General features: G+C 54.9%; 3 protein-coding genes across 3 annotated transcripts; 1 reads left to right on the top strand and 2 right to left on the bottom strand.

The window, feature by feature from the left end:
* The first annotated feature begins 1,265 nt into the window (after nt 1-1,265).
* On the top strand, nt 1,266-15,968 carry LOC119111918 (uncharacterized). Its single transcript, XM_037235798.1, has 7 exons — nt 1,266-1,324; nt 8,308-8,516; nt 12,388-12,523; nt 13,042-13,175; nt 13,558-13,661; nt 14,997-15,127; nt 15,362-15,968. The coding sequence occupies exons 1-7, from the start codon at nt 1,279-1,281 to the stop codon at nt 15,466-15,468; spliced, it is 867 nt and encodes a 288-aa protein (XP_037091693.1). The 5' UTR covers nt 1,266-1,278; the 3' UTR covers nt 15,469-15,968.
* A 632-nt stretch (nt 15,969-16,600) lies between these two features.
* On the bottom strand, nt 16,601-22,916 carry LOC119110009 (splicing factor 3B subunit 2). The gene is made up of 8 exons (XM_037233760.1): nt 22,849-22,916; nt 21,672-22,098; nt 21,081-21,283; nt 20,525-20,707; nt 19,157-19,328; nt 18,470-18,711; nt 17,728-18,004; nt 16,601-16,820 (listed from the first exon to the last, which is right to left on the bottom strand). The coding sequence occupies exons 2-8, from the start codon at nt 21,828-21,830 to the stop codon at nt 16,749-16,751; spliced, it is 1,308 nt and encodes a 435-aa protein (XP_037089655.1). The 5' UTR covers nt 21,831-22,098; nt 22,849-22,916; the 3' UTR covers nt 16,601-16,748.
* On the bottom strand, nt 21,883-24,330 carry LOC119101796 (splicing factor 3B subunit 2-like). The gene is made up of 5 exons (XM_037225223.1): nt 24,220-24,330; nt 23,777-23,915; nt 22,849-23,062; nt 21,990-22,098; nt 21,883-21,888 (listed from the first exon to the last, which is right to left on the bottom strand). The coding sequence occupies exons 1-5, from the start codon at nt 24,328-24,330 to the stop codon at nt 21,883-21,885; spliced, it is 579 nt and encodes a 192-aa protein (XP_037081118.1).
* Between the last annotated feature and the right edge of the window lie 2,104 nt (nt 24,331-26,434).

Genomic DNA, 26,434 nt, shown 5'->3' with positions numbered 1-26,434 from the left:
GAAAACAAGATCACTTGGCTGCATTTAGAAACCCCTTCGTCAATCGAAAGCATCCTGTTCTAGATAAGGAGCCCCCCCCCCCCCATGCATCAGGAGGCCCTTGTTCTGGAACAGAAGACCCTGTTTTAGAAATATTAGCATGTTTACTGGATAACCAGAATCGTAATTACTCTGTTTTTTTCATTGTCAACATGTGTTTGCTTGGATATGATGCATGTAATAATTTCCCAAGAGGGCGCATGCCGTTAGTGCCCTTTGCCCTTGAATACAACACTGCCCTGAAGACCCTTTGTGAGATCCCATTTTGTCCAGGAGGTCCCATGAAAAATCCTGTCTCCCATTCAAAATCCTTGGCTTCGTCACCGCGCGTTGCGTTGGAGGTCATCGTATTTCAAGAGTTTTTCGGAAATCGGCAGCTCGTAATTCGTCTGGTTTTTGGTTCATATTGTTCCACATCTGTCCACTCTCCAATGTGAAGTCGAGGCAGAATAACGCAAATTGCTGCGGCATGTAGATCTTCACTGATGTCGCTGTATGATGACAACACGTTCAGACATTACCACAAACTGACACCAGAGTCAACGAGACATAAAACTATTGCACTTGCGTTTGCACTTGCACTTGCACGCAGCAATAAGGAGATTTATGTTCAGGTAAACATGGCAAGAACATTGGGCCTTAGAAGTCTGAACGTTTGGCTTCAGAATTCTGAGTACCTCAGTCAGCTGCACTCGACTTAACAGGACATCACAATATTAGGTTCCCTTATTCCTTTTACAAAATCATTATAAGCCCCCCTCAAAAGCGGTACAATTTTGGGCTCCCATTCCTTATACTCTGTGCTAAGGCTCCAAAAGGTTGGGTGCAAACTCAGTGATGAGCTGGGGGGGGGGGGGGGGGGGGGGGGGAGCGGCTTGGACACTGAGGGTGTGGGGCAGTCGCCAACCCAAAAGCATACAAATCGACATCCGTAACTTTCAGTGGCACAGGGGCACACGAGCTAAATTTAGCAGAGGAAACAAAACTAAAGAGGCAGAGCGGCCTCAGGCCGCCTCAAAAGTTGCGAAGTCCCACCCCCGGGTGTGAGAACACGCCCGCTCTGCAAATAGCCCCGGAGAGGCGTATGGGGGAGGGGGAGGGGGCGAGTGCACACCCGTCTCAGTCGACCCTCAGGCCACCTCCTGTGACGTCACTTAGCTGCGCCGACGAGCAGGGGTCGGTGAGCAGCCCGGCGCCCGCGCGGTCAGTCGAGGTCTGGTGGTTGCCGAGTCCGCCGCCATGCGGCGTGTGGCGCTGCTGGCGCTCTCCCTCTGCTGCCTGCCCGGTAAGCCACGACCACCGGGAACCGAATGGGAACTCTTCTGTTGTTTCCTGGCTGGATGCTGTTTTTTAGTCATGGGGCACGAAGTCGTGGGTGAGTGGAAGGCTTGCTAGCGTTGGTCTTGAACGAAGTTTTTTTTCCTACGCGTGATAGCATATTTGCGGGCGGATAATAAACAAACCTTGGCAGTGCGGGCTGGGCAGCAGCGCATTTTAGCTTCGGACCAGACTTCAATTTCACTGTGTACCAGACTGAGAAAATATTGGACACAGACACAGACACAGGAGAACACAAGTTTTCCTTTTCCAAAACTGAGCCCGAAGCCGAAAATTTCACTGTGGCATGTCCACAAACAAACACCACTTTTCCGATGGTACTTTTCATGCACTTTTGCACTTTCGATGCACTTTTCCGACTGCTGTTAAGGCTACAAGTCGTTGGTTCGCGGAAGGTAGAACTCCTTCCGCCTAGACTTCCAAAAGCAACATTAGACCCGTGACTTTTGCGCTATGTTTTAGCCCCAAGAAACATCTGGGCCCCTCCTCTTTGGCAAATTCTCATCGACTTGCGGTGACGAACCGCGAGATGTATTCGTAACAATTGCCATGAGTGTTGACAGGATATTTAAGAGCCGAGGATTCGGATTCTCGGATTCAAATGTATTGGGATAGATTCGAACCTCCGAAATCCTCAAGTCTTAAAAAACGAGAATGGGAAGCCTGAAAATCTGGATTTAAATCCCAGAACCACACCTAGTTATAAGCGCCAACATTTTGGTGTGCAATCAGGTCAATGGTATATTACCCGGTTTCATATTTTCTTCTGATAAACTAGATGCAATACATGCAGGCTGGTTTTGCAGCAGGCTGAGTCGCCCGCCTACTTTTCATAACAATGTATTTGTTCGAGTTCCCACTTCCAAAACGCTGCGAATCTTCAGTCTAATATTGCTCCTAATGGTGGAGTGGAGCGACGGCTGAGGACTTCTCCGGACTGTCACCCCTCAAACCGCGCTCAGCTCATATCGCGGCACGGACACCATGGTAGAGTGGAGCGGCGACCGAAGACTTCCCCGGACCGCCACCCCACAAACCGCGCTCAGCTCATATCGCGGCACGGACACCATGGTAGAGTGGAGCGACGACCGAAGACTTCCCCGGACCGCCACCCCACAAACCGCGCTCAGCTCATATCGCGGCACGGACACCATGGTAGAGTGGAGCGGCGACCAAAGACTTCCCCGGACTGTCACCCCACAAACCGCGCTCAGCTCATATCGCGGCACGGACACCATGGTAGAGTGGAGCGGCGACCGAAGACTTCCCCAGACCGCCACCCCACAAACCGCGCCCAGCTCATATCGCGGCACGGACACCATGGTAGAGTGGAGCGGCGACCGAAGACTTCCCCGGACCGCCACCCCACAAACCGCGCTCAGCTCATATCGCGGCACGGACACCATGGTAGAGTGGAGCGACGACCGAAGACTTCCCCGGACTGTCACCCCACAAACCGCGCTCAGCTCATATCGCGGCACGGACACCATGGTAGAGTGGAGCGGCGACCGAAGACTTCCCCGGACTGTCACCCCACAAACCGCGCTCAGCTCATATCACAGCACGGACACCAGGCCAATAGCGTAGTTGTTTCGGGGATGTGCGTATGCTTTCATGGGCCTGCTTTTACAAGAGCCGTTTATGGCGTAATGCAACCACACCACGTTTGTGGCGTCTGAACGCGTTTTATGTGTTCGGACAGCATGTGCCCTGGAGTAGGCGTGCATTGCGGCTCAACATGAACTTTCTCGAAGGTGAGTTCACTCTGGCCGTGTCGCCGCCGGTTCGGAGCCTAACGCTGCGCCCCTGCTGTCCGCTACGTTCTGCGGGTGGACTGAGACGCTAAAGACCGAAACAGTTGGCTGTGTAACGATATAATAGAAAGAAAACGATTGCGATTATCATGGCCCCCAAGTTTTTCGGCGGCGTCGACTCAGAAACGCAGTGGTTGTCGTTAGGAGTCTTTTGTTAATTGTGCGATCTGTCATTTGGAATTGGAGCATTCGTTCAGTTGTCGCTTCTTTGGGATGATTACATAAGCATCTTCATCTGCAGGCGGTGAGGCAACGGGACGTCACCTTCGCCATTTGTAAAGCCAATTTTTGGAGCTTTGCTGGTGAATTTCGCATCTCATTAACTGTGATATATTCCACGTGTTACATATGTATAAAACAGTTATAAAACAAATTTAGCTCATAACACATCACATACAACATGTGCTATATGGCACATATTCCCGATATTTGTTCCGCGCGATTCCATCCCTCCAAGACCTGAACTCGTGCGGACCACAGCAGGCTGGTCCGTTATGCAGTCGGTACACCCGCGGAATATAGCCATCTTTCAGGGTTTGCTTGTCTGCCCTTTGCACTCACCACTTGATACGGGCGTTTACAGCAGCGCTGGGGACCGTGAAGCCCGGACCCCATGCGCCACTTTTGACAGATTGCACGTCTTTGGATTACTCCTGTCTAGATACAAACTCGAAGTCAAACAAAGCCACTACGATTGGTCATCAAGCCTCAGCAACTCAGCACGTATGGTTAGGCCGGTCCAGTGTAGGTTACCGTGCCATGGAAAGATACCTATTTCGAGGGGATACGCTCAACCTTTTCAGTTTGCCAACCGGGTCACGAAAATGCATGCATTTGCATTCACCAAGCAGTACACCTCAGAGAACCAACATCCAGAGAAGGTCAACGTCAGCGTCGGAAGGTCAACGTCGTGAAGTACACAACGGCTTCGAAGTTCAGTGTATAGGTTCATATGTAGGTCCACATGAAGGCCCATAATAACTGAACACAGCCTCAAACTTCGTTGGGCTGCTAGGAATGGAGCATGTGTCATTCTATCGTCTTGCTTCTAGAGCTGGCCGACACGCAGGTCATGGGTTTGTCATCCCTCACACCGGAATCGTCTTCGTGTAAGGTCATCAGTGGAGTACGTGGAGGTGCTACGCTTTCCATCAACAACGTAATCTAAGAAATATTAAATACTCGCAAGCCATAATGATGTGCTACAAATGAAGAAAGAGTGAGTTATTCCCGAAATGTGCACATCGCCTCTGGCATAAAGCCTTTCATGTGAAATACCTGACCCTTATTTTCTATTAGAATTGCATTACGCTGGCAAAAGTCATTCGAGTTCCAGACCTTTCAAGTCAACCGTTAAGAACTGAGAACAATGCGTTCGACTAGTTTAGCCCAGTTTGCCTTTCAACGGGCGACGACGGGTGCCTCAAGTTACCCCAGATTTATCTCAGAAGTTCGACGCATCACGTGTTGGTGGAGCGGGGACCTGAAAGGCCGTCCATCGTGATGGAGACGCGATACCGTCCACGCCGAGGGCGTAGCCGGAGTTCTCAAACACGGCCGACACGCGCGCGCCCCGGCCCCGTCCGAGCTCCGGCCGGCGGCCTGTCGCCACGTTTGCTGATGGCGCGCGGGCCCCTCGTCCAGCGAACCGACGAGGTCACTGTGTCACGCATGAGCCCCGGGCAGGCGTCCGCCGGCGTGCGACGTGTGTACCACCAGGTCTCCGGGACGCGGCGAGGTACAGGAAACCCTCCACCGTCTCAGGCCGCCGTCATCTCGGTTGCTAAAGGAAAACCACTGCTGCTGCCAACGTGCTGCCGTCAACTTATTATCATCGACTTATTGACGTCAATAGCAAGGTTATCGTCAACCGACGTGCCGCAAGGTGCTGTGGCCGTCCTCGGCCACCGTCAACGGCTGTGTTGCGAGTGACGGAAGCCCGTCACTGTCACCCGGTCAGCTGGCGTGTGGCAGGGGCCTACCGTCACATACGGTAACCGACAACTGGAGCACTATTGAGAGCCTGGCCTTACATCCGGTCGGTGTCAGCTGGCGTGTGGCAGGGGCCTACCGTCACATCCGGTAACCGACAACTGGAGCACTATTGAGAGTCTGGCCTTACATCCGGCCGCTGTCAGCTGGCGTGCCGCGGTGACCCTGCCCCCGTCCCGCCCACCGTCAACTGGCGTGTCACAGGGGGCCTGTTGCTCTCTCCGGTCGCTGCCAGCTGACGTGCTGCGGCGACCCCGCCCCCGTCCCGCCCACCGTCAACTGACGTGTCACAGGGGGCCTGTTGCTCTCTCTGGTCGCTGTCAGCTGACGTGCTGCGGCGACCCCGCCCCCGTCCTGCCCACCGTCAACGGACGTGTCACAGGGGGCCTGTTGCTCTCTCCGGTCGCTGTCAGCTGACGTGCTGCGGTGACCCTGCCCCCGTCCCGCCCACCGTCCGCCCACAGGGAGCCTATCACTCTCCCCGGTCGGTGTCAGCTGACGTGCTGCGGTGACTTGCCCCGTCCCGCCCACCGTCAACTGGTGTGTCACAAAGAGCCTGTCGCTCTCCCCGGTCGCTGTCAGCTGACGGGCAACGTAAAACGTCACTACCGTAATTGGCATGTTGTAGGGTGCGTGTCACTGCCTCTGGGCTCGTGCCGTGCCATCTAGATGAACACTCAGTCGGCAGCCTGCGGTTTGCTCTGTTCCCTCGGATTACCGTTGTAGAATGGGATCTGACGCATTTTCTGTTTGGCCATACAACTACTCCCGTACTCATGAAATGAGGCATCGTTATCAGCTCTGTGCTTTAAATAGCGTGATTAATTACACCTAAGTTATGATGAGGGCTACCTTGCACGACTGCTAACTCGCGCTGCAATCGTTTTTTGTCCTTCCGCCAATGTTTCACATAACGGATAAATTACTGACTGCACATGAAGTTATCATACTTTTCAGCGATCCAATCACCAGAACAGTAATAATTCTATGAACAAAGATCTCCTCTGTATTATTTTTGATATTAGTGTAACGGAAACAGTCGACAAGATCGAACCTCCGGCGGTTTTATCCACATGACAACCAGTCAATCAAACAACTTGGTCCCGGGCTCTGAAATGCTCGGCGTATTTAATGATCCGTTTATGAAACGCCATACTCTTGCCGAATCCAGCAAACAGCGAGCGATGACCGACGGCCGGAACTATGGTTCGATTCTGCCTCTTGAATGCGGCTGTTATGACTTTTAAGATGGCCGAAGTGCGATGCGCATACATTTTAAGACTGCCGCCGACCAGAGCGCACCTTCTATCCGGGCTTGTGTTTGTGTTCATCATACATGAAATACGGGCCAGCGAACAACGAGGCCACTTTTAAGCACGACGAGCTTTTTAACTCTATCAGTCTTTGATATCATGAGTCATGACCATGATCATCGTGAACTCACCGGAAAAGCATGGCTCGCCAACACGTTTCCATGTATTTGCTGGCGACCGGTGACGACGGACCAGCCTCATAGCGGGGTGGAGATGGGCGGGGGGGGGGGGGAGCCGGTCTGTCTCGCGGCCTGGTGGCCAGGCCCGGCGCGGCCGTTCAGCGCGGCGGCCGAGCTCAAGTTCCGACGCCGTCCACCTGCGTCGCGTTCGACACGGCCAAGACTGACACCGTTGACAGCGATGACCATCAGCGGGCGAGTTTTCAGAATGTGCCGGCCACGCGTGTCTAATCTGCATCGCAGCGAACTTCGACAGCCGCGTCGGACGTGTTCGAAGTTCGCCGACGGTTTTGGGAATGCTTATCGCAGACACCATTTTCTTGAAAAGTGCTACCAGTGGACGTATGCGACGATTTCTCAAATGATGGGTTTTGATCTGAATTGGCCGCTTGTCTTACGAGAGCATATGTGCATGTCTTTTGTAATCGAACAATGGAAGTGAATGTCCAAAACCAAATGCTCTCTAAGCCAGGTATCTTGCGTGAATGGCTTGTCAGATGAGAGTAATGATTTGAAAATGTTGGTCATTTTCACGTCTTGCCATTTCAATTGATTTTGAAGCATGTGGTTGACATAACGCACAGCGCAACATATAAATTCAAGCACACGATTCGATACTAGACACTGGTCACTGGCCAATGAGGCCAGAACCGTTCACCTTTAAACATTTAACGTTTCGAAAGAAGGAAAGGTCTATAAATTTGTGCTTAATGCCCCTGACCGTTTACGTGGAAGTGTGTGGCTGCTAATGCCGGCGGTGTCACATCTGTGCCGAGATATTGAGTCATTTGGTCATAGCCATCGTGCTGACTTATAATGGTCTTGCTGATGCTCCTGCAGCGGGATTACAGTCAGCTGACGCGACGCAGGCGGCTTGTTAGTGTACCGTATCACCAGCAACTGAGTGACACGGGACCCGCCGCTGCCCCTGGCCGTCGTCAGCTGGCGCCCTTCAGGGTGGCTGGTGCTCACCCCGGTCACCGTCGCGTGGAGCGGTGCAGAGGGCCTGTCACCGTTCGCGATCACTGCCAACTGACGTGGTGAAGGAGCTGTCACTGTCCCTGTCCAGGCTGGACTAATGTGTTGTGAGGACATGTGGCTGCCTGTGGTTACTGCCAGTTGACGTCGACAGAAGACCGGTCCCTTTCCCGAGCGGCCGTCAAGTGGCGTGTTGCAGGGGCTCCGTCGCTGTTCCTTGTCACCGCCGACTGCCGCATTTAAGGACACCTGTCACTGCCCCTGGTCACCGTCGACTGCCGCTGTTACAGGACATCTGTCACTGTCCCTAGTCACCGCCGACTGCCGCATTTAAGAACACCTGTCACTGTCCCTGGTCACCGCCGACTGCTGCATTTAAGAACACCTGCCACTGTCCCTGGTCACCGCCGACTGCCGCCGTTGCAGGACACCTGTCACTGTCCCTGGTCACCGCCGACTGCCGCCGTTGCAGGACACCTGCCACTGTCCCTGGTCACCGCCGACTGCCGCCGTCGCAGGGCACCTGTCACTGTCCCTGGTCACCGCCGACTGCCGCCGTTGCAGGACACCTGTCACTGTCCCCGGTCACCGCCGACTGCCGTGTTGCAGGACACCTGTCAGTCTCCCTGGTCACCGCCGACTGCCGTGTTGCAGGTTACCTGTCAGTCTCCCTGGTCACTGTCAACGTCCCGACCTACAAGCACGTCGGCGAGAGCGCCACGCTGCTCTGCGACTTTGACCTGCAAGGTCGCGGGCTGTACAGCATCAGGTGGTACAAGGACGACGTCGAGTTCTACCGCTACGTGCCGAGCAGCCGGCAGCCCAAGCGAGTCTTCACCGATGTGCCCGGCATTTTTGTGAACGTATGTTGTGTATGCATAATCCGAAGGGGGAGGGGACCTGGTGAGTCTTATGCTTTGGCTGAGTGTCCGTCTGTGACAAAAAAAAACTTATTATACTTTTTTAAGCATTTGGATAGACCGGGCATTAACTTGAGTTTCCCCAAATTATTTTCAAGAAAGTTCAGGATATCAGTGCATATTAAACCTCCTGTCATACAGCTCATTAGTTTGTGACATGTGCACTCTGTATGCAACCCTGGTCGGCTGAAGTCCGGGCTTTCAGCGGAGAGTTGCAGGAAAACCACAAAGGAAAGGCTCGGGTGCCAGCAACATTTGCCAAGTACCGGATGTAACGGCATAATATGAACGGCCAGGGGCCACGCAGTCAGCGGCGTTAATTTGACGTAAAAGCCCGGTTAGGCTGATGATTGATTGGTGACTTGCGCAGTTCCTCTTCCGGTGCTAGCCATATAACACTTTGTACAATATCATGTGACTTGTTTAGGGGGCCGTAAAGCGAGCAAAACTGCACCAGGCTACATCGAGCACAAAAGTCTCATTAAACCCGGACTGGAGGCAAATTTGTTACGCTTAAACCCGCCCACCGGGTTTCTGGCGAGGCGGAATGCTGCCGGTCGATCGATTTCGTGTCAGGGGACACGACCAGCAAGTGTTTACGATTCCGTCGTTCGTTAATTACTGTGAACACTCATGCCTCAACGGCGGCAGGCCCACCACACCGCCTGTGCGGTGTATTTCTTGGAAACAAGACGCCGGCAAGCGAAGACGTTTCGGCAGCCCTTCCTGTGCTGCGTTTGTGCACGAGGGAGAATGGGATGATTTACCCTAGCGTGGAGCAGGTCATGTAATTGGACACGGCTCATTCAGAGGTCACTTACCAGCTAAATGAAGACGTGCTCTCAAAAACTATACCACCTCACATGTAACTGAAAGGTATCGCTGTCTGCAGGTATGAGAACCGTATCATTCTTATAGTTTCTGGTTTGAAGAAGCTCGGAGCAAAAACTGATGGGACCCACCCTGCCCTCCTCCACGGGCGATGCCGGCGTTCTGTTATACCACGAGAGCCACAGGCTGATGATGGCGCGTGACATGCCACCAGTCACGGGCGGCGTGGGTGGCGGCGCCCTCATGCCAGGCGCGGCGGCTGGGGCGGTAACGTGCCAGCGCAAGCGAGCAAAACGAAAGGATCAATAAACTGATATCGATTAGCAGTAGGGAACTCCAATTTTCGTTTTCAGAGAACGTGACACACGTCATCACGTCCCCGTCTTATTGAAGGTCAGCGACTGCATCGCTATATCAGCGCTCAGGGGCCCTGGTGTTGCCGGGGTTCGAACCCAGGGCCCCACGTGGGAGACCACGGCGCTAAACGCTTGGCCATCACGCCCCCACTGGAGTTCCAGCGACGGGCCTCCGTGAGCGACGTTTTTGAAGTTTGAACCCATCGCTATAGATTTGCGCGGATTAACAGCATCACAGATCTGAGCGTTAATCATTGCGGCAGCATAAGAACACCGTCGGGTGCTCATTCCTGAGCAATGCATATTTGGCTCGGCTGAGCAAAATGTGCCATTCGTTGCAGGCTTGTAGACGCTGGTTTACATAAGATCATGCAGAATCTGTGTCTTCTTCTGCTGTCATGGTCTCTCCGACAAATTAACCATTTAAATACAGTTTGATGCTACTGGATTTTAAAGGGTGTCCAACCTTTGTTTTTTTCTCAAAAACATACTCTAGTGAAATCTCAGGACCAGTTACGTCGAATAATAACATTGTGTAGTGCTACCTCAGCATTATCGAGACAAAAAATATATAGAAGTTTTGATCATTTTCGAGTCCAGATAATCCTGTCAACGTTTTGTAAGAGCACCACGCCTCTTTCTGACGGTCGCGGCAGCCGTCGTCATGACGACGTCAGAATCCGCTGGGGCAGCTGACAAATGTTGCTGAATGACGTCAGTACAGTTTGTGATTGACGCAGCGGTTGGCAATGGCCAGTTACCGACAAGCGCATTGGTTAAAGTTTAAGCCAGTGCGTGGCTTTGGACCATGTGATAGACCGCCTACCCCGTTTCCCAAAACCGAAGTGCTTCCGAAAAGACACTAGTAAATGACATGGGTGAAAGACCAAAGCCATAGTACAACGTTCCGTTGAATTTGCGGGATAATAGCTTTACATTCGCATATTTTTGTCAAAGCAGCGTTGCAAGATTTCGTAGCACTCATTACACAAACATTTTTTGATAAATTAGTGTGTTGCAAACATTACAGAACAGGCGCGTTGAACACTTAGAACACGCACTAAAGCAAGGCAAATGAGGTGGATTGCTTTGGTGATCAGGGAATCCAATGAGATTTTTCCCGCAGCAGCGGTTACTTCGAATACAAATTCTGAGCTATTCAGAGGGATTCCGAGAATCCGGTGTGCCTGGTGAAATCGCATGCATCTGATCTAACAAAAAGTGAGTGGTACAAAAAGGTGGCATGCTCCCTTTTTACGTGTGAGTTAGATGCCCTGGCTATTTGCACACGCAATTACGTTTTGCCTGGTCACGGACCATGATAGCAAATAATGACCCTTCAGCGCTGCGACGAAGCTTTTTGTACGTGGAGGCGAGTCTCAGAAAATTGACTGGCGATCAGAATATCACTTCAGACCGATTCTTCCCATGCTTCACCGCAGATCGATTATAAGAGGGGGCCACCGCTCTCCGCAAAATCAACGTCGTTTTTGCATTGGCGTTCAGTGCCGTGCTCCGATTCCCCCAGCTTCTTTCGTATGACAATTTTACCGGATAATTTACAGAAAACGAGATCATTTGTGGTTGCAAGGCCACTCATCAAAGTCAAAACACACATAAAAAGACGGGAGCTCCTTAGCGATCAAACTCCGAGACCCAGCCGGTCGTCGTCAGCACCAAAACGTGGATCACCGCCCGGGCGTGACTGTAACTGTTAGCGTAACCCGAGCGTCCAAGGTCACCATACAAGGCGCGTCAAGTCAAACTTCAGTGCATGCCATGATCAGCCAACAGCGAGACAGCCGGGCGTTTTGAGCACCAAAATGTGGTTGGTCACCCGAACTAACGTCCGTCAAGATTATCTTTACTCGTAAGGTAATTCTTCAGGATCTCAAGATCAAATGGTGGGGAACGCGATAACAAGCAAAGTATAAGACCCAGCGGGGCGTTGCAAGCACCAACACCGTCACATTCAAGACCACCTTTAGGTGCTCTCCAGGTCACCACAAAGGGTGATCTGGAAAGTCTGGGTTACCTTGATAGATGTTTCTTTTGGTGATGATCTACGTTTTAGTGCTTAGAACGCCCGATGGGGTTTCACAGCTCCATCGCTATGATTTCCTCCGTCATTTAATCTTGTTTTAGATGTTAAAGGTCACATTGAAAGTTTGATTTTCCTTCAAGGAAGTTAGTTCGGGTGACAAACCACGTTTGGGGCTCAAAATGCCCGATTGGGCCTTGAAGTTTGCTCGCTATGGCGTTCCCCGTCATTTGGCCTTTATTCAGACCTTGAAAGGTGGCATTGAGGCCTCTTGCCTTGCATACGGTTAGCCCGGAAAACAACGCCGTTGGTTATTTGACATCTGCCTATTTCATCACGCATCATCTTGGATGTGATGGTCGACTAATATTATAAGCTGACCAATACCATATTATGAGCAGTGCTATGGCCTGACGTCATAGCACAGCCACACCACGCCCTATCAAGCCAATGCCATCGGTTTGGAGCTGGCTGCGAATGCCAGTCTGTGCCGCGGTATCGCAACAGCACAGAGTGTGGCGACTCTGCTGGCAGACAGCCGCTTCTGACTCTGCTGGCAGACAGCCGCTTCTGACTCTGCTGGCAGACAGCCGCTTCTGACGAGCGCCGGGTCAGTCTGGGCTCGCTCGAGCTGAACAGCACGGGCCACTTCCAGTGCCAGGTGTCGGACGAGGCTCCCACCTTCCACACCTTCTCCGACGGCGCCACCATGATGGTCGTAGGTGAGCTAGTCCGACGGTATAGCCGTGCAACATGGCGCCGTGGTGGTTTGAACACGTCGGCATCTTTGTGCAGCGTGTTAGTTGAACCGATGCCAAATTAATCGCAGTTGAGTGGACACCGGGCGATCGTAAATGCACCGGCATGATTGCGGTTTTTGGCAATATTTCGTCATAGTAGTAACTGGTGAAATGGCGACCAAGTTCTGAGTTTCGGACACAAAAATGTCACGAACCCCAAATGCCCGAAAACAAAAAAATGCCCCAAAAGTATGACAATGACATCAAACAATGACAAACAATGACATGCTTTGACATATTTGGGGCAACGCTGTCATACGCGTCATACGCGTTGCTCCAAATATGTCAAAGGATGTCATTGTTTGTCATTGTTTGATGTCATTGTCATACGGATGTCATTGCCTGAGACTTGTGAGGGCCCGTCGATGTAAAGCACGCCTTGATATCTACCCGTAGCCTGGCAAACGCATGCTGGTCACCAGTGCTGTGCTGCCCTGCAGCCCTGCCGAAGGCGGGACCTTTCATATTCGGCCAGGACAGCGCACGGAATACCGACGGATTCCTCTCCCTCAACTGCACCGCCGACAAATCCAAGCCGGCTGCCAGATTGCAGTGGCTCATCAACAATCACCAGGTATGGTTGCCTTGTTCCCTTTTCAGCAAGCTGCATGGGAGGCCAGTATCACCGGTTCAAAAATCAACGTTCACGCGGAATTACTTGGTCGTTTCAGGAGACCGGAAGTTCAAAGTGGGAGGGAATGTTGGCCTTCGGCAACGTACCGGCTACGTAACCGGACGTGTGAGATGTTGCAACCTCGGCATCCTTCGGCTGTGGTATATGCTGTGCGAATAGGAACACAACGCGTGCCTGTCCATCCGTTTACTCGACAGCCTGATCGGAACGCTGGCCTGCCCATGGGCTTGCCCGACTGCCTGATCGGAACGCGGGCCGTCTGAGGAGACAGTCTGGCATCTCACTCCCCGGTGGAGCTCCTAACTCCAACTCACCGTCGCAGGCCCAGAGCCAGTTTGTGAGCCGATTGCCTACTATCGTGGACTCGAGCGGCATGGAGACTGCTACGCTCGGGCTGCGGCTACCACTACGGTCAGACATGTTCAGGTAAACAGCTCGGCCTGGCAGGCGAGTCGCGTACACTACGGATTGACAATCAAGGTTGACGTTGATCTCATGAGACTGCTGACGTACGCCACGAATTGTTCGCCCCCTGTATTGCACGCGAAGCCCTCCCGCTTAAGAACATCGGACGGTGGCTTGCTGTGCGATGCAAACCAGCTCGAATTTCCGGCTTCGCTCGTGGTCTGCTGTCTGCTGCCGTGTGTAAAAAGATGTGCTATCTAACCACAGCCCGTCTTTACTTTTTACTGTCCTTTTCCTGCTATGCTAACTTATTTACTGTTTGATGCGAGCATTAGTTAAGATAATGAATATAAAAATTTAGTCAGCAGATTTACAGCGCCCGAGCCGTCAAAAATCGTGAGCAAAAAAGGCATCACTGGCTGTTTTGACATTCGACCTTTTGGAAAGGTACGTATGTTTGCATGATTTCGTACCCGACTTCGATTATTTTCGGTACACCTAAATACCATCAGTCAGGTACGACAGCACGGTTTAAATGACTAGCCATCGCTAACTTGAGACAAAAAAAAAACAGCAGTAAGTTGCACTTTGTAGGTTGCTGACCCTACAGTGTATGATTGAAAAGCGAAACCAGTGCATTGTACACAAATTATAAATAGTAATGATTTAAGTGGCGTCGCATGACACGGATGCTGAAAATCTGTAGTTGTACCAGGAAGCGGCGAAGCCGGTGACATTCGCAGACTTCTGGCGCGACTTACTTTCTGGTCGTACTCCCTTTCTTACTTTCGGGTCATTTGTGGTGTCCCTGGAATTTGGTGCCTCTTCAAAGTAACTATTATGTGGTTCAGATTAGAGGGAGGGATCAGAGGATCAGGTTTTAATTCCCTTCGCCATGATATTTTGGCGCGTCCTCAAAGCACCTAAGCCTCAGGGGGACCCCCAAGAGAGAAAGGGGCATGCCCCATGGCCCCCTGCGAATCCGCCCCTGCTGACGTTTTGTTCACATCAGGCTTCTAAATCCGTTACCGAGGTGAATGTTGGGTCGAAAGTTCCGAACGGTTAGTGCCATGATTAATATCTAAATACTTACGTAAGGCGCGGCCTTTGTAAAGGGCATCTGCCAAAAGCAGGCCTGACCCTGCCCCACGGCCACACAGCCAGCCATGCAAAGGGTCGCTTTGTTTCCATCCCAGACATTGAGTACAGCGGTACCGTCGTTGCGTGTCAAACCCCAGCACCTGTGACCCGCTCTCGGTCGGGTCAAACCCCAGCACCCATGGCCCACTCTCGGCCGGTGCCGTCGTTGCGTGTCAAACCCCAGCACCCGTGACCCGCTCTCGGTCGGCACGTCAGGTCAGGGGCCACGGAGCTGACCTGCCGGGCCACCGTGCTGGTCGACGCCCCGCCAGCGGGCGGCGCCGTGGCCGCCGACGGCAGGCTGCAGCGGCACGAGGTGCTGAGCCAGCGGAGAGCCACGATCACGGGTGAGCGGCACGGCGTCCGGCGCGCGCGGGGGCTGGGTCAGAAGCGACGTGAAAGTTATTTGCTTGGTGAATCGAGAGTCAAAGAGCGCTCCTTGCTGGCCGTTGACCATTCTCCAGAACAAGGAATACGGCGCCAACGAAATACCCTATCAGAGCTGTTCTGCGACTTATCCGGCACGCTGAAACACGGGCGCGTACCATTTCCGTCACGCAATGCCTCTGCCCTGATTTCAGTCCGGAGCGGAGCTGCCACGCCGGTCACGAGCGAGCTGCTGCTGGTCTCGCTGCTGCTTGCTGGCGCCGTGATGGGAGCGAGCGCCGGCCAGCTGCGGGCTGCGTAGCGCGGCGGAAGCATCGAGAGCGGCCCGCCGCCCCAGACGCCGCGCCCGATCTCGGGTCCGCCAGCGCCCCGGGCCGTCCGCGAGTGGCGGCGCCGGCAGAGCTCGCCAAGTACAACGGCCACGGGCCTCCTGCTCAGCACTGAGAGGCGTGTGACTGGCAACGGCTAGCAAGCGTCCCCCTCGCGCCCCACTGTTCAGAGGTTGCGACAACGCCACAGAAGTCGTGCCTCCATCGCTAAGTGGCGACTGACACATTGTAAACCAGCCCAGATAATAATCCAGTCACCGAGTTATCACTACACACGAAGCGAAGCTATGCGGCGCGCGCCACGTTGTTTCGCGGGAGTGTTTGACGACCATGCCACGAGTGCTTCGCCAGCCAACAACCCGGGCCGTGTTGATCGTTTGCCTCCGCACGAAGCGCATGCACGTGACAGCACGCTATTCAGTTCTGGCCGTCTTGAGCGGCACGACGCCCACTGACAGTGATGAATAAAACGACTGCGATTTGTTACGCTTACACCTCGTAGATTCGCGAACATGGGGGCAGTTCCGCAAAATCAGCTGGAGGGCTCTGTGCTGGGTTGATCGGCGGAGAGCGCACCATAGGTCATTTCTCTTGGACTTGGCTCACGTCACGTCGCTGTATCTTTGGCTCACGTCACGTCGCTGTATCTTTCGGTCACGTGACCTCGCCGTATCTTTGGCTCACGTCACGTCGCTGTATCTTTGGGTCACGTGACCTCGCTGTATCTTTGGCTCACGTCACGTCGCTGTATCTCTCGGTCACGTGACCTCGCTGTATCTTTGGGTCACGCGACCTCGCTGTACCTTTGGGTCACGTCACGCCGCGAGCCCCAATATCCGCGCTTGCGGGCGCCGCGGACTCGCCGGCGGTGCCGCGCAGCCCCTCTCCAGCCGAGAGCGGCGCACCGGGATTTAGCGACGACAGCCACACACGTGCACGAGGTCGGCACGCGGGACAGCTGCTGGTGTTGAATGCCATTCAGGTGGCAGCAACACGTGCGCACGTTTTAGACGAGCGTTGACCGCAGGCGCAGCGCGCTGCGCTCGCACCACGCCCTAGACAACTGCCTTGCGCCAATAACCACAAGCGCATCACACCAGCCAACGTTTTTGGAGGCGGTTTATTGGCAACATATGCAGTTCAGCCCCCAGCCCGCAATGGGGAGGGAGCGCGTCTCCGGGAGACAGCCCAGTGTGTCCCGTGAGCCGGGGATGATGGTGATACGGAGAGACAGGCGAATCCAGCCAGGGCTTCAAAACTTGAATTCCTTGTATTTCTTGGACTTCTTGTCGTCCTGCTGCTGCTGTTGCCGCTTCCTCTTGTTCTGCACGCGACAAACGAGACGATGTGTTAAAGGCAAGGACGAACACCAATTCTATCTAGTACACATCGAAACAGTGAACACATGCAGGAGAAGGCCAGTCACTCAACACATGAAAATATCTTCACGCAGGAAATGGTGCGTCCGGACACATGTAGACCCCCCCCCCCCCTGCATTTAGCCAAACGCCGACAGGTTATCACACGGACAGGGACCTGGATCTCACGAGTGGATATGGAACATAATGGAGCCGTTCAACAACGGACGCCAATCCCCGACGGTCTGATCCAGACCCCGACACACGTCTACGGCAACCGACACAGCATCCCTTCTTCGCGCACACTGCCGCGCCTTCTGCTTACATCTTAACGACCCCCGAGGCCGGGCGTTTCCAGCCTTCCCACTCATCGTGCGCGTAGAGCACACAGGGGAGCGGCAGGATCAAAAGAGCCATTACGTAAACGAAGCATGCATTATCCAACAAACAGCGCCCACTCACTCGACGAGCTATAATCATAACCGGGGATAAACGTCAGCGGCACTCATTCGGTAAACAACGGGAATGGGCATGACCTGACAACAAGCCATCGGCTTCAAGGCTGGGCCCGGTGCGGGTCTGTTCCGGCCGTCCTCGATCGGATCCAGTTTGTCCCTTTCGCGGCGCCATATCAAACAGACCTTGCGCGGAATCGGGGTGCGGGAGCCTCGAATCGCCTTATGTCTCGTACACTTTCACGCTCTGTCCCTGTTTCAGTAACATCGGACAGAGCTTGGGCGCCAGCATACATCATGGAGTAGTTGAGGCCCAGATCTCTTAACAAACGCGCCGAATCGATCCACCCCCCCCCCCCCTCCGGGAGCCCGCCTCGCACCCCAGCTCCCGTCCTCCATCGCCGCCGCCGGCGCTCACCTTCTGTTTGGCGGCGTGTTCGGCCACCATGTCGCTGAGATCCTCCTTCTCCAGCTGGGTCTCGCGTATGCGCTCCTCGTAACGCTGCGCCATGGCGTCCGTGTCGACCAGGTCGAGTTCGGAGGGGTCGAGCGCCACCTCGACGCCCTCGCCGCCGGCGCCGGCCGCCGGCCGCCGGCCCGGCAGCTCGTACGTGTGGGTCGACGCCATCATGGCGGCACCGACGCGCTCGTTGCGCCGCTCGGGCAGCACCTGGTATAGCGCCGGCGTCTCGCCGCTGCAACGGTGCGGAGCAGGCGTCAGATCGGACCGCCGCAGGGCAGCGGGCGCCGGCCGACTAGCGGTTTCGGAGGGCACGGACTCGTTACAGTGACCTCGCGCCGGCGAACGGCTGCCCATCACCTGATGACCGCAGCAAGACACCATAACAAAGCGATCGATGGGGCGGAAGCGAACGTGGAATTCATGAGGTCACAAATGGTCTTAAGCTCCGCGTTTACCGACGGCGAAACAAATAACGGGCAGGCGAAAACACCACGCCAGCTGCACCGATATCTTTTAGCTTGAACCCAGCAGACTTTGCGGGGCGATCGACCCCCTATCTGCAGCCTGATCTCGCACAACAACCTGCTCCTGCACCATCCCTCAGCTCGTCTCAGGTTCCGGACGCAGACTCCAACACGTCCGCCCCACCGCCGGCGCGGCGCCCACGGAATGCCCAGCTCGCGCGCGGCCAACTCACCCTTCCATCTCGGACTCGACCTTGCGCTTGCGCAGCTCGATCATCTCTGGCGTCTCGAGTCCGGCCGGGATGCTGGTGACGCCGGAGGGTGTGATGAGACCTTCGGCCGGTGTCACCAGGCCCGACTCCTCCACGCCCTCAGCCTCCTCCTCCTCCGACTCCTCCTCGGACTCGGACTCCTCGGACTCGGACTCCAGCTCGCCCCAGAGCGTGCGCTCCACCTCCTCGTCAGCGGACGGCGCCTGTGCGGACGGGCCGGGGTCGATGTCAGAGGACCCCGCCGTGGACGGCACCTGGCGGGCGGGGACCGAGCCACGCACCGCCTAGGCAACACTGACGGCTGCACTTACCGGGCAACACGCTGCGGGATCAAAGGACGGTCCGCTCTACAAAATTAACGCCACGGCGGATGGGGGTTACTAGCGGTGGCGGGCGCCACAACCGCCGATCATCCCGCTGTTGATGCCCACCGCCCGGTCTTATTATTCCGCGACCAAAAGTGCTCGCACGACCCGACCAGACTACCGAAGACCTAGCCGAGACTGCTAGCCTGTAGTCTGCTGACTACTTCGCCAGCTCAGCAGCGCACCAGCAACGCACAAACAACTGGAAAGCGGCATCAGCTCAGCAAACTCCGGCACCTTCAACCCTCCCCTTCCCATCCAGCGCGACTCGTCGTCAACTCACGTCGAAGTCCTTGCCCTGGACGCCGAACACGTCGCCGTAGAGCGGCTTGCCGTGCTCGTCGACAGGCGGCTTGCCCCAGCCGCCGGCGTGGTAGCCGAAGCTGCAGCCGTCAGGGATGGGCGCGTTCAGACCGGCGATCTTCAGATTCGGGTAGCTGGGCGGCGGCCCGTACCTGGCCGGCGACAGAGGCGGTGAGCGCCGGCCCCGCTCCGCTCGCCGGGGCAGGGCGTGCAGCGGACGGAGGGGAGGTAGAAACAGAGGCGCAGCGAATGACAGCTGGCAGAGGCAGATGCGCAGCAGACGAGGAGGGCGAGACAGAGGCGCAGCGGACGGAGGGGAGGGAGAGACAGAGGCGCAGCGGACGGAAGGGAGGGAGAGACAGAGGCGCAGCGGACGGAGGGGAGGCAGAGACGGGGGCGCAGCGGACGGAGGGGAGGCAGAGACAGAGGAGCAGCGGACGGAGGGGGGAACAGACAGAGACGCAGCGGACGGAGGGGAGGCAGAGACAGAGGCGCAGCCGACGTAGGGAAGGCAGATATAAAGACGCAGCGGACGGCGGGCAGGCGGACACAGTGGCTCAGCGGACGGAGGGGAGGGAGAGACAGAGGCACGGCGGACGGGGGGGGGGGGGGGGGGAGGCAGAGACCGAGGCGCAGCAACACGGGTAGCTGAGCAGCGGTAAAGAGCGTTCGGCGCCGCTTTGAGTCACTTAGCAGCGCAAGCAGCGGCCGCTCAGTTACGTGGGGCCGCCTCCACACCGTGAGATACTGACAGGATACGCCGCACTGCGATATATATATATATATATATATATATATATATATATATATATATATATACATTACTTCTAACAGTCCTGCTCGGGAAGGACATGCCTGCGGCCCGAGACAGGGGTCGCTGTTGTCACTGCGAAAAAAATGAGACTGGATGATACTCATCCGTTCACATTGGCGAGAATGGTTTTCAAAATGTAACTAGCCTGTCTCAGCTGCAAATGGCCCAGATGGACTGACCTCTGCATGGCGATCAGCCACGGCGGCGGGATCTTGTTGCAGTTGGCTCCAACGGGCATGCCCAGACTGACCTCTGCATGGCGATCAGCCACGGCGGCGGGATCTTGTTGCAGTTGGCTCCGACGGGCATGCCCAAACTGACCTCTGCATGGCGATCAGCCACGGCGGCGGGATCTTGTTGCAGATGGCTCCGACGGGCATGCCCAAACTGACCTCTGCATGGCGATCAGCCACGGCGGCGGGATCTTGTTGCAGTTGGCTCCGACGGGCATGCCCAAACTGACCTCTGCATGGCGATCAGCCACGGCGGCGGGATCTTGTCGCAGTTGGCTCCAACGGGCATGCCCAAACTGACCTCTGCATGGCGATCAACCACGGCGGTGGGATCTTGTTGCAGTTGGCTCCGACGGGCATGCCCAGCGCCGTGCGCAGGTCGTCGGAGAAGTCCCCCGGCTTCTTCTCCTTCAGGCGAGTCTCAAACTCCTTGCCCTCGTAGTACAGATCGCCGTGAATGGTCATACGCGGCTTGGTCTGCCATCTGGCGACAGGACAACAATCAGCACGTTGTTGGCAGCACCAAAAGGGCACGGTAAGGCGCACATCATCTGCGAAGGCTCACCACAATCCCAACCTTGCATTTACTCTCAAGCGAGAGGTGAGCGGATCGATGCTACACCACACAGCGGATCGATGCTACACCACACAGCGGATCGATGCTACACCACACAGCGGATCGACGCTACACCACACAGCGGATCGTCGCTACACCACACAGCGGATCGACGCTACATCACACAGCGGATCAATGCTACACCACGCACACAGGTTATCGCATCAAACAAACTGTCGAAGTCAGCGAGCAGGAAACAAACACCCCGCACTTTTGTTTTCCGATGCACAATTCGACTCACTTGAAGAACGCGTCATGCAGCTTCTGGTAGTCGATGTCAATTTTGCCCATCTTGGGCCTGACCTTCTCTCGCATCTTGGCCTTCATGTTCTTGGCTTCCTCCTTCTCGGCGAGCGCCTGCCGCATCTCCATGATGCCGGTCTTCTTGATAAACTCGGGCAGGTCGAACGGCGGCTTCTCAATACCCCGCTTGCCTTGCAGATACTGAGGGAAGCGGCACTCACGTTGCACAACTTACTGAGAAAACAGACTTGAACCACCTTCATTGCAAAGGCGACTTTCATGTTCACAGACTGGTTGCTGTACGATGTACCATTGCACCACAAATCGTTTCACACAAAATATTGTAAAGATGCTGCATACACCATCCTTGGAAGTTTCCTGAACACCTCAGCTATCGTTCTGATCACACCACGCCCCAATCCACAGGGTCAGTTGGCTTGGTAAGCCCGCAGCATTCATTTCTCAGCGGCCACCCCTCAAAACAGACGCACGTAAAACCACCATTAAACAGAGTCAAACGGCCCAGCAGACGAAAACGCTGAGGCACATGCCCACACAGCGATAAACACCCGGAGGTCGCGCCACGCACCTTCCTCTTGAAGCACCAGTGACGCGGCACAGGCACCGAGTTGCGTGTGCTCTTGAGCGCCACCAGCAGCAGCGGGTCCTTTGACGTGACATCATGCATCTCCACCACGTCCGGCCGCGCCACCTGCTGCTTCAACGCCGCAATCGACATGCGCGTCATCTTCTTCAGCTTGCGCTTCGACAGCTTGGGGTGGTCGGCATTTTCGCCCTCCTCATCGCTGTCGTCGTCGCCGTCCAGCAGCTTGGGCACCTTCTTGAGGTCCTGCGGCTGCTGCGGCTGCTGCTCGGCCTCGGCGGTCGGCGCCGAAGCGCCGCCCGCATCCGCTGCCGACGGCGTCGGCTCGCTGATGCGGAACGTCTCGAAGATGTGCGCGAACTGACGGTACAGCGGGTCGGCCACGTCCAGCTCGGGCGCGTCCGACACGTACCTGCCGGGCAACCGTCCATCAGGACCGGGGTCAGGGCCAGGTAAGGGTCGGGGTCATGGGTCATGGTCGGCGTCATGATCAGGTCAGGGCCGGGGTCATGGTCCGGTATCAGGTCGGAGGTTAGGGTCAGGGGCAGGGTCGGCAGTCAAGGTCGGGGTCAGGATCGGATGTCAGAGCCGCGGTAGGGGCGGGGACCGCGTCAGAGTCAGGGTCGATGCGGGGTCAGGGTCGTAGTGCATCGAGGGTGGGGGCCAAGATCGGAGTCCAGTCACGATCGGGTCGTGATGGGTCCAGTCAGGACCAAGGTCAATACCGGGTCGAGTGTGGCTCAGCTGTGGCGTAGCGGTCGTATCTCGGAAGAGCCAAAGGATCACGAATGGTAAATACTTTCTTTACACCACGCACTCCGTAAGTTCGGCTTATTTCACCAAAATCGGCGCTACAGCCTTTCAGGGACTTGGAGTACGGACGCGAAGTAGGTTGATCTCGTGGCCAAACATGAAATCGCTTGCCTCCGATAATCCGAGTCGCATTATAAACAGCCGAGATTAAACACCACCTGTGCAAAGCAATACACGCATTACAAAACACAATAATGCATAACAGCGTCCTCTGCTTTCTCAGCCATTTACTAACTGTAAGCCGACATTGGCAAAATAGCACAATGCTACAGGAAAGCAAACGGCGCGTGTCACCACATGCACACGGTATGCCTGCTGACGCACATGGAGAGCGTCGACGGCGCCTTACTCGATCTCCACATCCGGCTCGTCGTTGGCCGGCTTCTGGGCGCCGTTCTGCAGCGGCTGCGACGCGCGCGGCCGTTTGTTGTTCTTTTTCTTCTTCTTGCGCAGCTCCTTGCGCTTCTTCTGCTTCTCCTCGCGCTGCTCGCGCGTGACGGCCGCCGGCTCGTCGCGGATCATGGGTGGCGGCGGCGCCTGCGGCAGCGCCAGGCCCTCCGCCTCTGCCGGCGGCGGCGCCAGGTCAGCACGGGAACCGCGTGGACGGCACCACTGAAGCGGCCGCATGAAGGAGCTACACGTCGCAGTCTTCCAATCACGTCGTGAAATCACGTGTGACGAAAACAGCTAATGGTTTCGCCAATTCGTCCATACATCTTCGACCAAAAGATAAAATTATGCGTAAAACCCGACCGTTCCCGGCCCCGGTCCTAGCCTGTTCAGCTGCAACACCGGGAAGTTGTCATTTCGCTCGGGGAGGCTCTTTTCCCGTCCGACGACGAGAGCCATCGCTCGTTGCTGCACTGGCAGGCGGCAGGCCGGCGTCAGGACGCGACGCTACGCGGCGACGTGCGCGCAGTCGGCGCCTGGTGGGCACACCAGGGCGGCGACCACAGACTGCCCATTGGGCTGAAAGGCGCACACGCCCTCATACGTGACATCCCCACAGCACCGGTCTGCACAGTTGCAACCTGCACTTCCGCGCGCCGCAGTGAAACACCAGGTGCGCGGTGCTGGTGATGGTGGACGCGGACAGCGAAAGCTCGCCCCATCACCCGACACTGACCAGCCGCCTGTCCCGGCACCCGATCCCGCGCCGCAGACAGGTCCCGCGCCGCAGACGGGCCCGCGGCCGCGGGCGGACCCCCGACGAGGGCAGACCCCGCGCCGCAGACAGGCCTCCCACCGCAGACAGGCCCCCCGCCGCCAATACTCACCGACGCGGTCAATCTCGCTCGGGTCGACGCCCACCTCCTTGGCGCGCTCGATCTTGTAGTTGAGTGCTCGCTCGAGCACGCCGGGCAGTTGCACGGACGCCGGCTCCTTCTCCGACTCCCCCGGCACGCCGACCGACAGCTGGTGACACGGGCGCGTGGCGGCGCGTGGTCACGGCGCATCCAGCGATGGTGCGCGGCTTACATTGTTCATAACAGGGATAATAGATTACTGAGAGCCACAGTCACTGCTTCTTTGGGTTCCAAGCACATCGCTGAGTGACAGAACCGCACATCTTAAAAATATATCGAGTGGATTTCTTGGAAGAATTCAACAACATTGGTGGCCCAGTGGTGAGCAAAAGAAGAAAAAAACACAGACCATGGAGCACATTGGCGACCTGATAGACTGGAGCAGAGTCAGATGTCTGGGTCAGATCACTCACCATGCCCAGGCTGGGTGGAGGTGGCACAGTGGGCAGACCGGCCGACTGTGCTGGTGGCGGCGGCTCCTGGGTCCTCAGCAGAGGCGGCGGCACCAGCGGCGGGTCAGACATGACTGAGAGAAATGCAGGTCATGCAAGAGCCAAAAGCCGCACATAACACTGGGACCTGAGCAAGCAGCACAGATCTGATAATCGCTGCATGTGGGGCACACACCCCAGGTTTTGTTAAAGGCCGGATCTCAGCTCGTCAAGAGCCGCTGTGGGTTTCTGAGAGGTGTCATTCAAAGTCCCTCCATCTAAAACTCAGATGAAACTTCAGCAGGGAGTTCACAAGTACGGCCTGTGCAGTGTAGCCATCTACCCTGTGGCTGATGTAGTGGTGTTCTCAGGCCATTTTAGGGCAGACTGCTTCCTGAACCTCCATACCAAAGACTGCACCACAACATTATGACACCATTTTCCCACCTGTTAATCCCAGGTTCCCATACTAGCACTCTCTACCTAGGATCTGGGTATTCACCCTGGGTTTGGGAGACCATCCACACACACAATCAATGGCACCCCTTTACCTGGCTTTGGGGGTGCCCCTCACGTGTTCTGAGGTCCCCCACACAGGTTTAAGCTAACCATTTCACCCAGGAGCATCTATGACCCCATGAACACAACTTTCTGAACTTCTGCAAGAGCCAATTTACAAATCATACCAGATCCCCTCCAGACCTCATTGAGGCAATGATGCTTGCCTTGCACCCTGCACTGTAGCAGCACTTCACTGATGTGCCTGCCACAGTTGACAGGCTGGCACAATACATAATTGTCTGTCACACTAATGGCATAATACTAAACCCTGCCTTGTAGCAGCACTTCACTGACATGCCTGCCACAGTTGACAGGATGGCACAATACATAATTGTCTGTCACACTGATGGCATAATACTGAACCTTGCCTTGTAACAGCACTTCACTGACAAGCCTGCCACAGTTGACAGGATGGCACAATACATAATTGTCTGTCACACTGATGGCATAATACTGAACCTTGCCTTGTAGCAGCACTTCACTGATGTGCCTGCCACAGTTGACAGGATGGCACAATACATAAGTGTCTGTCACACTGATGCATAATACTGAACCTTGCCCTTGTAGCAGCACCTCACTGATGTGCCTGCCACAGTTGACAGGATGGCACAATACATAATTGTCTGTCACACTGATGGGCATAATACTGAACCTGCCTTGTAGCAGCACTTCACTGATGTGCCTGCCACAGTTGACAGGCTGGCACAATACAAAATGGTCTGTCACACTGATGGCATAATCCTGATGCATCAAGGCCACCCATGACAGATCAACTAGTTGAGCGACTTTTTGAGGTGGAGTTTTGCTTGTTGATTAAGCAACAAAGTGGCTCAATGTGATCTCTTGATATATTAGTGAGTGCCTTTTCAAGGTGGAGTCTTGTTTTGTTGATTAGTCAACAACCTGACTCAATGTGATGTCCTGCTGCATAACAAAGATGACATGCAATATGATATTGGATGTTGACTGTGGGATGCTGAGGGAGTGGGCAGGAAAGGGGAAGTAAGATGACAACATGACCACTAAATATAAAAATTAATAAGGTGGAAAAAGGTGGAAATATGACATGGAATATGATATTGGATGCCACCAATTGGGCTAGGGTTGGTTAGGTTAGGTTAGTCTAGATTACATTCTGGTCCTTCTTCTACCTTTACGTGGCCATGTTCAGGGAGGCATTGTGGATCATTTGGGCATTCTGTCTAAATTCCAGTTTTAACATGCCGTTTAACTACCCCACTTTGTGCAGCTACATCTTAGCTTATGGTGTGCTATCACCTGTCAATGCTGGTTGAATAATATCTTATCAAATTATTGCCATGTGGGCCAGTACATCTCTTATGGTTTGTGATACATACCTTCCTTCAAGCTCTTACTGCTCAGTAATTTGACCATATCATAGCAATGATGCAGGTGGGTCAGGACTGGCACCGCTCTCTGGAACATTCGGTTTTCACTACTGCAATTATTGAAGTTTAAAGATAAGAGATAAATGTACCTGTTTTTGATTACTTACAACATTTGATGCCTTAATGAGGCAATTCATGTGTAATGCTCTTTTGTATTGTAGGTATCTAGATTAACCTATCATGGCAGACTATGGCCCAGACAACATTTCATCATCTTGTTCCTCTCA

This window comes from Pollicipes pollicipes, unplaced genomic scaffold (genome assembly GCF_011947565.3).
Source record: "Pollicipes pollicipes isolate AB1234 unplaced genomic scaffold, Ppol_2.1 Scaffold_2555;HRSCAF=2994_pilon_pilon_pilon, whole genome shotgun sequence".
NCBI lineage: Eukaryota > Metazoa > Arthropoda > Thecostraca > Pollicipedomorpha > Pollicipedidae > Pollicipes > Pollicipes pollicipes.
Note: the sequence above shows the minus strand (reverse complement) of the source record. Positions and strands in the feature narration are given on the sequence as shown.

Bases quoted from the DNA above. Each gene is read 5' to 3' on its own strand.
- LOC119111918 (XM_037235798.1), top strand. From the start codon at position 1,279: ATGCGGCGTGTGGCGCTGCTGGCGCTCTCCCTCTGCTGCCTGCCCG. The intron at 12,524-13,041 runs GTGAGCTAGTCC...GCTGCCCTGCAG, and splicing joins CGCCACCATGATGGTCGTAG to CCCTGCCGAAGGCGGGACCT. The intron at 13,662-14,996 runs GTAAACAGCTCG...TCGGCACGTCAG, and splicing joins CTACGGTCAGACATGTTCAG to GTCAGGGGCCACGGAGCTGA.
- LOC119110009 (XM_037233760.1), bottom strand. From the start codon at position 21,830: ATGACGCGCATGTCGATTGCGGCGTTGAAGCAGCAGGTGGCGCGGCCG. The intron at 19,329-20,524 runs GTCAGTTTGGGC...GTCGCCGGCCAG, and splicing joins TGGTTGATCGCCATGCAGAG to GTACGGGCCGCCGCCCAGCT. The intron at 18,005-18,469 runs GTGAGTTGGCCG...GCACCGTTGCAG, and splicing joins GTCGAGTCCGAGATGGAAGG to CGGCGAGACGCCGGCGCTAT.
- LOC119101796 (XM_037225223.1), bottom strand. From the start codon at position 24,330: ATGTCTGACCCGCCGCTGGTGCCGCCGCCTCTGCTGAGGACCCAGGAG. The intron at 23,916-24,219 runs GTGAGTGATCTG...CCGTGTCACCAG, and splicing joins CTCCACCCAGCCTGGGCATG to CTGTCGGTCGGCGTGCCGGG. The intron at 23,063-23,776 runs GTGAGTATTGGC...CGCCGCCGGCAG, and splicing joins GAGCGAGATTGACCGCGTCG to AGGCGGAGGGCCTGGCGCTG.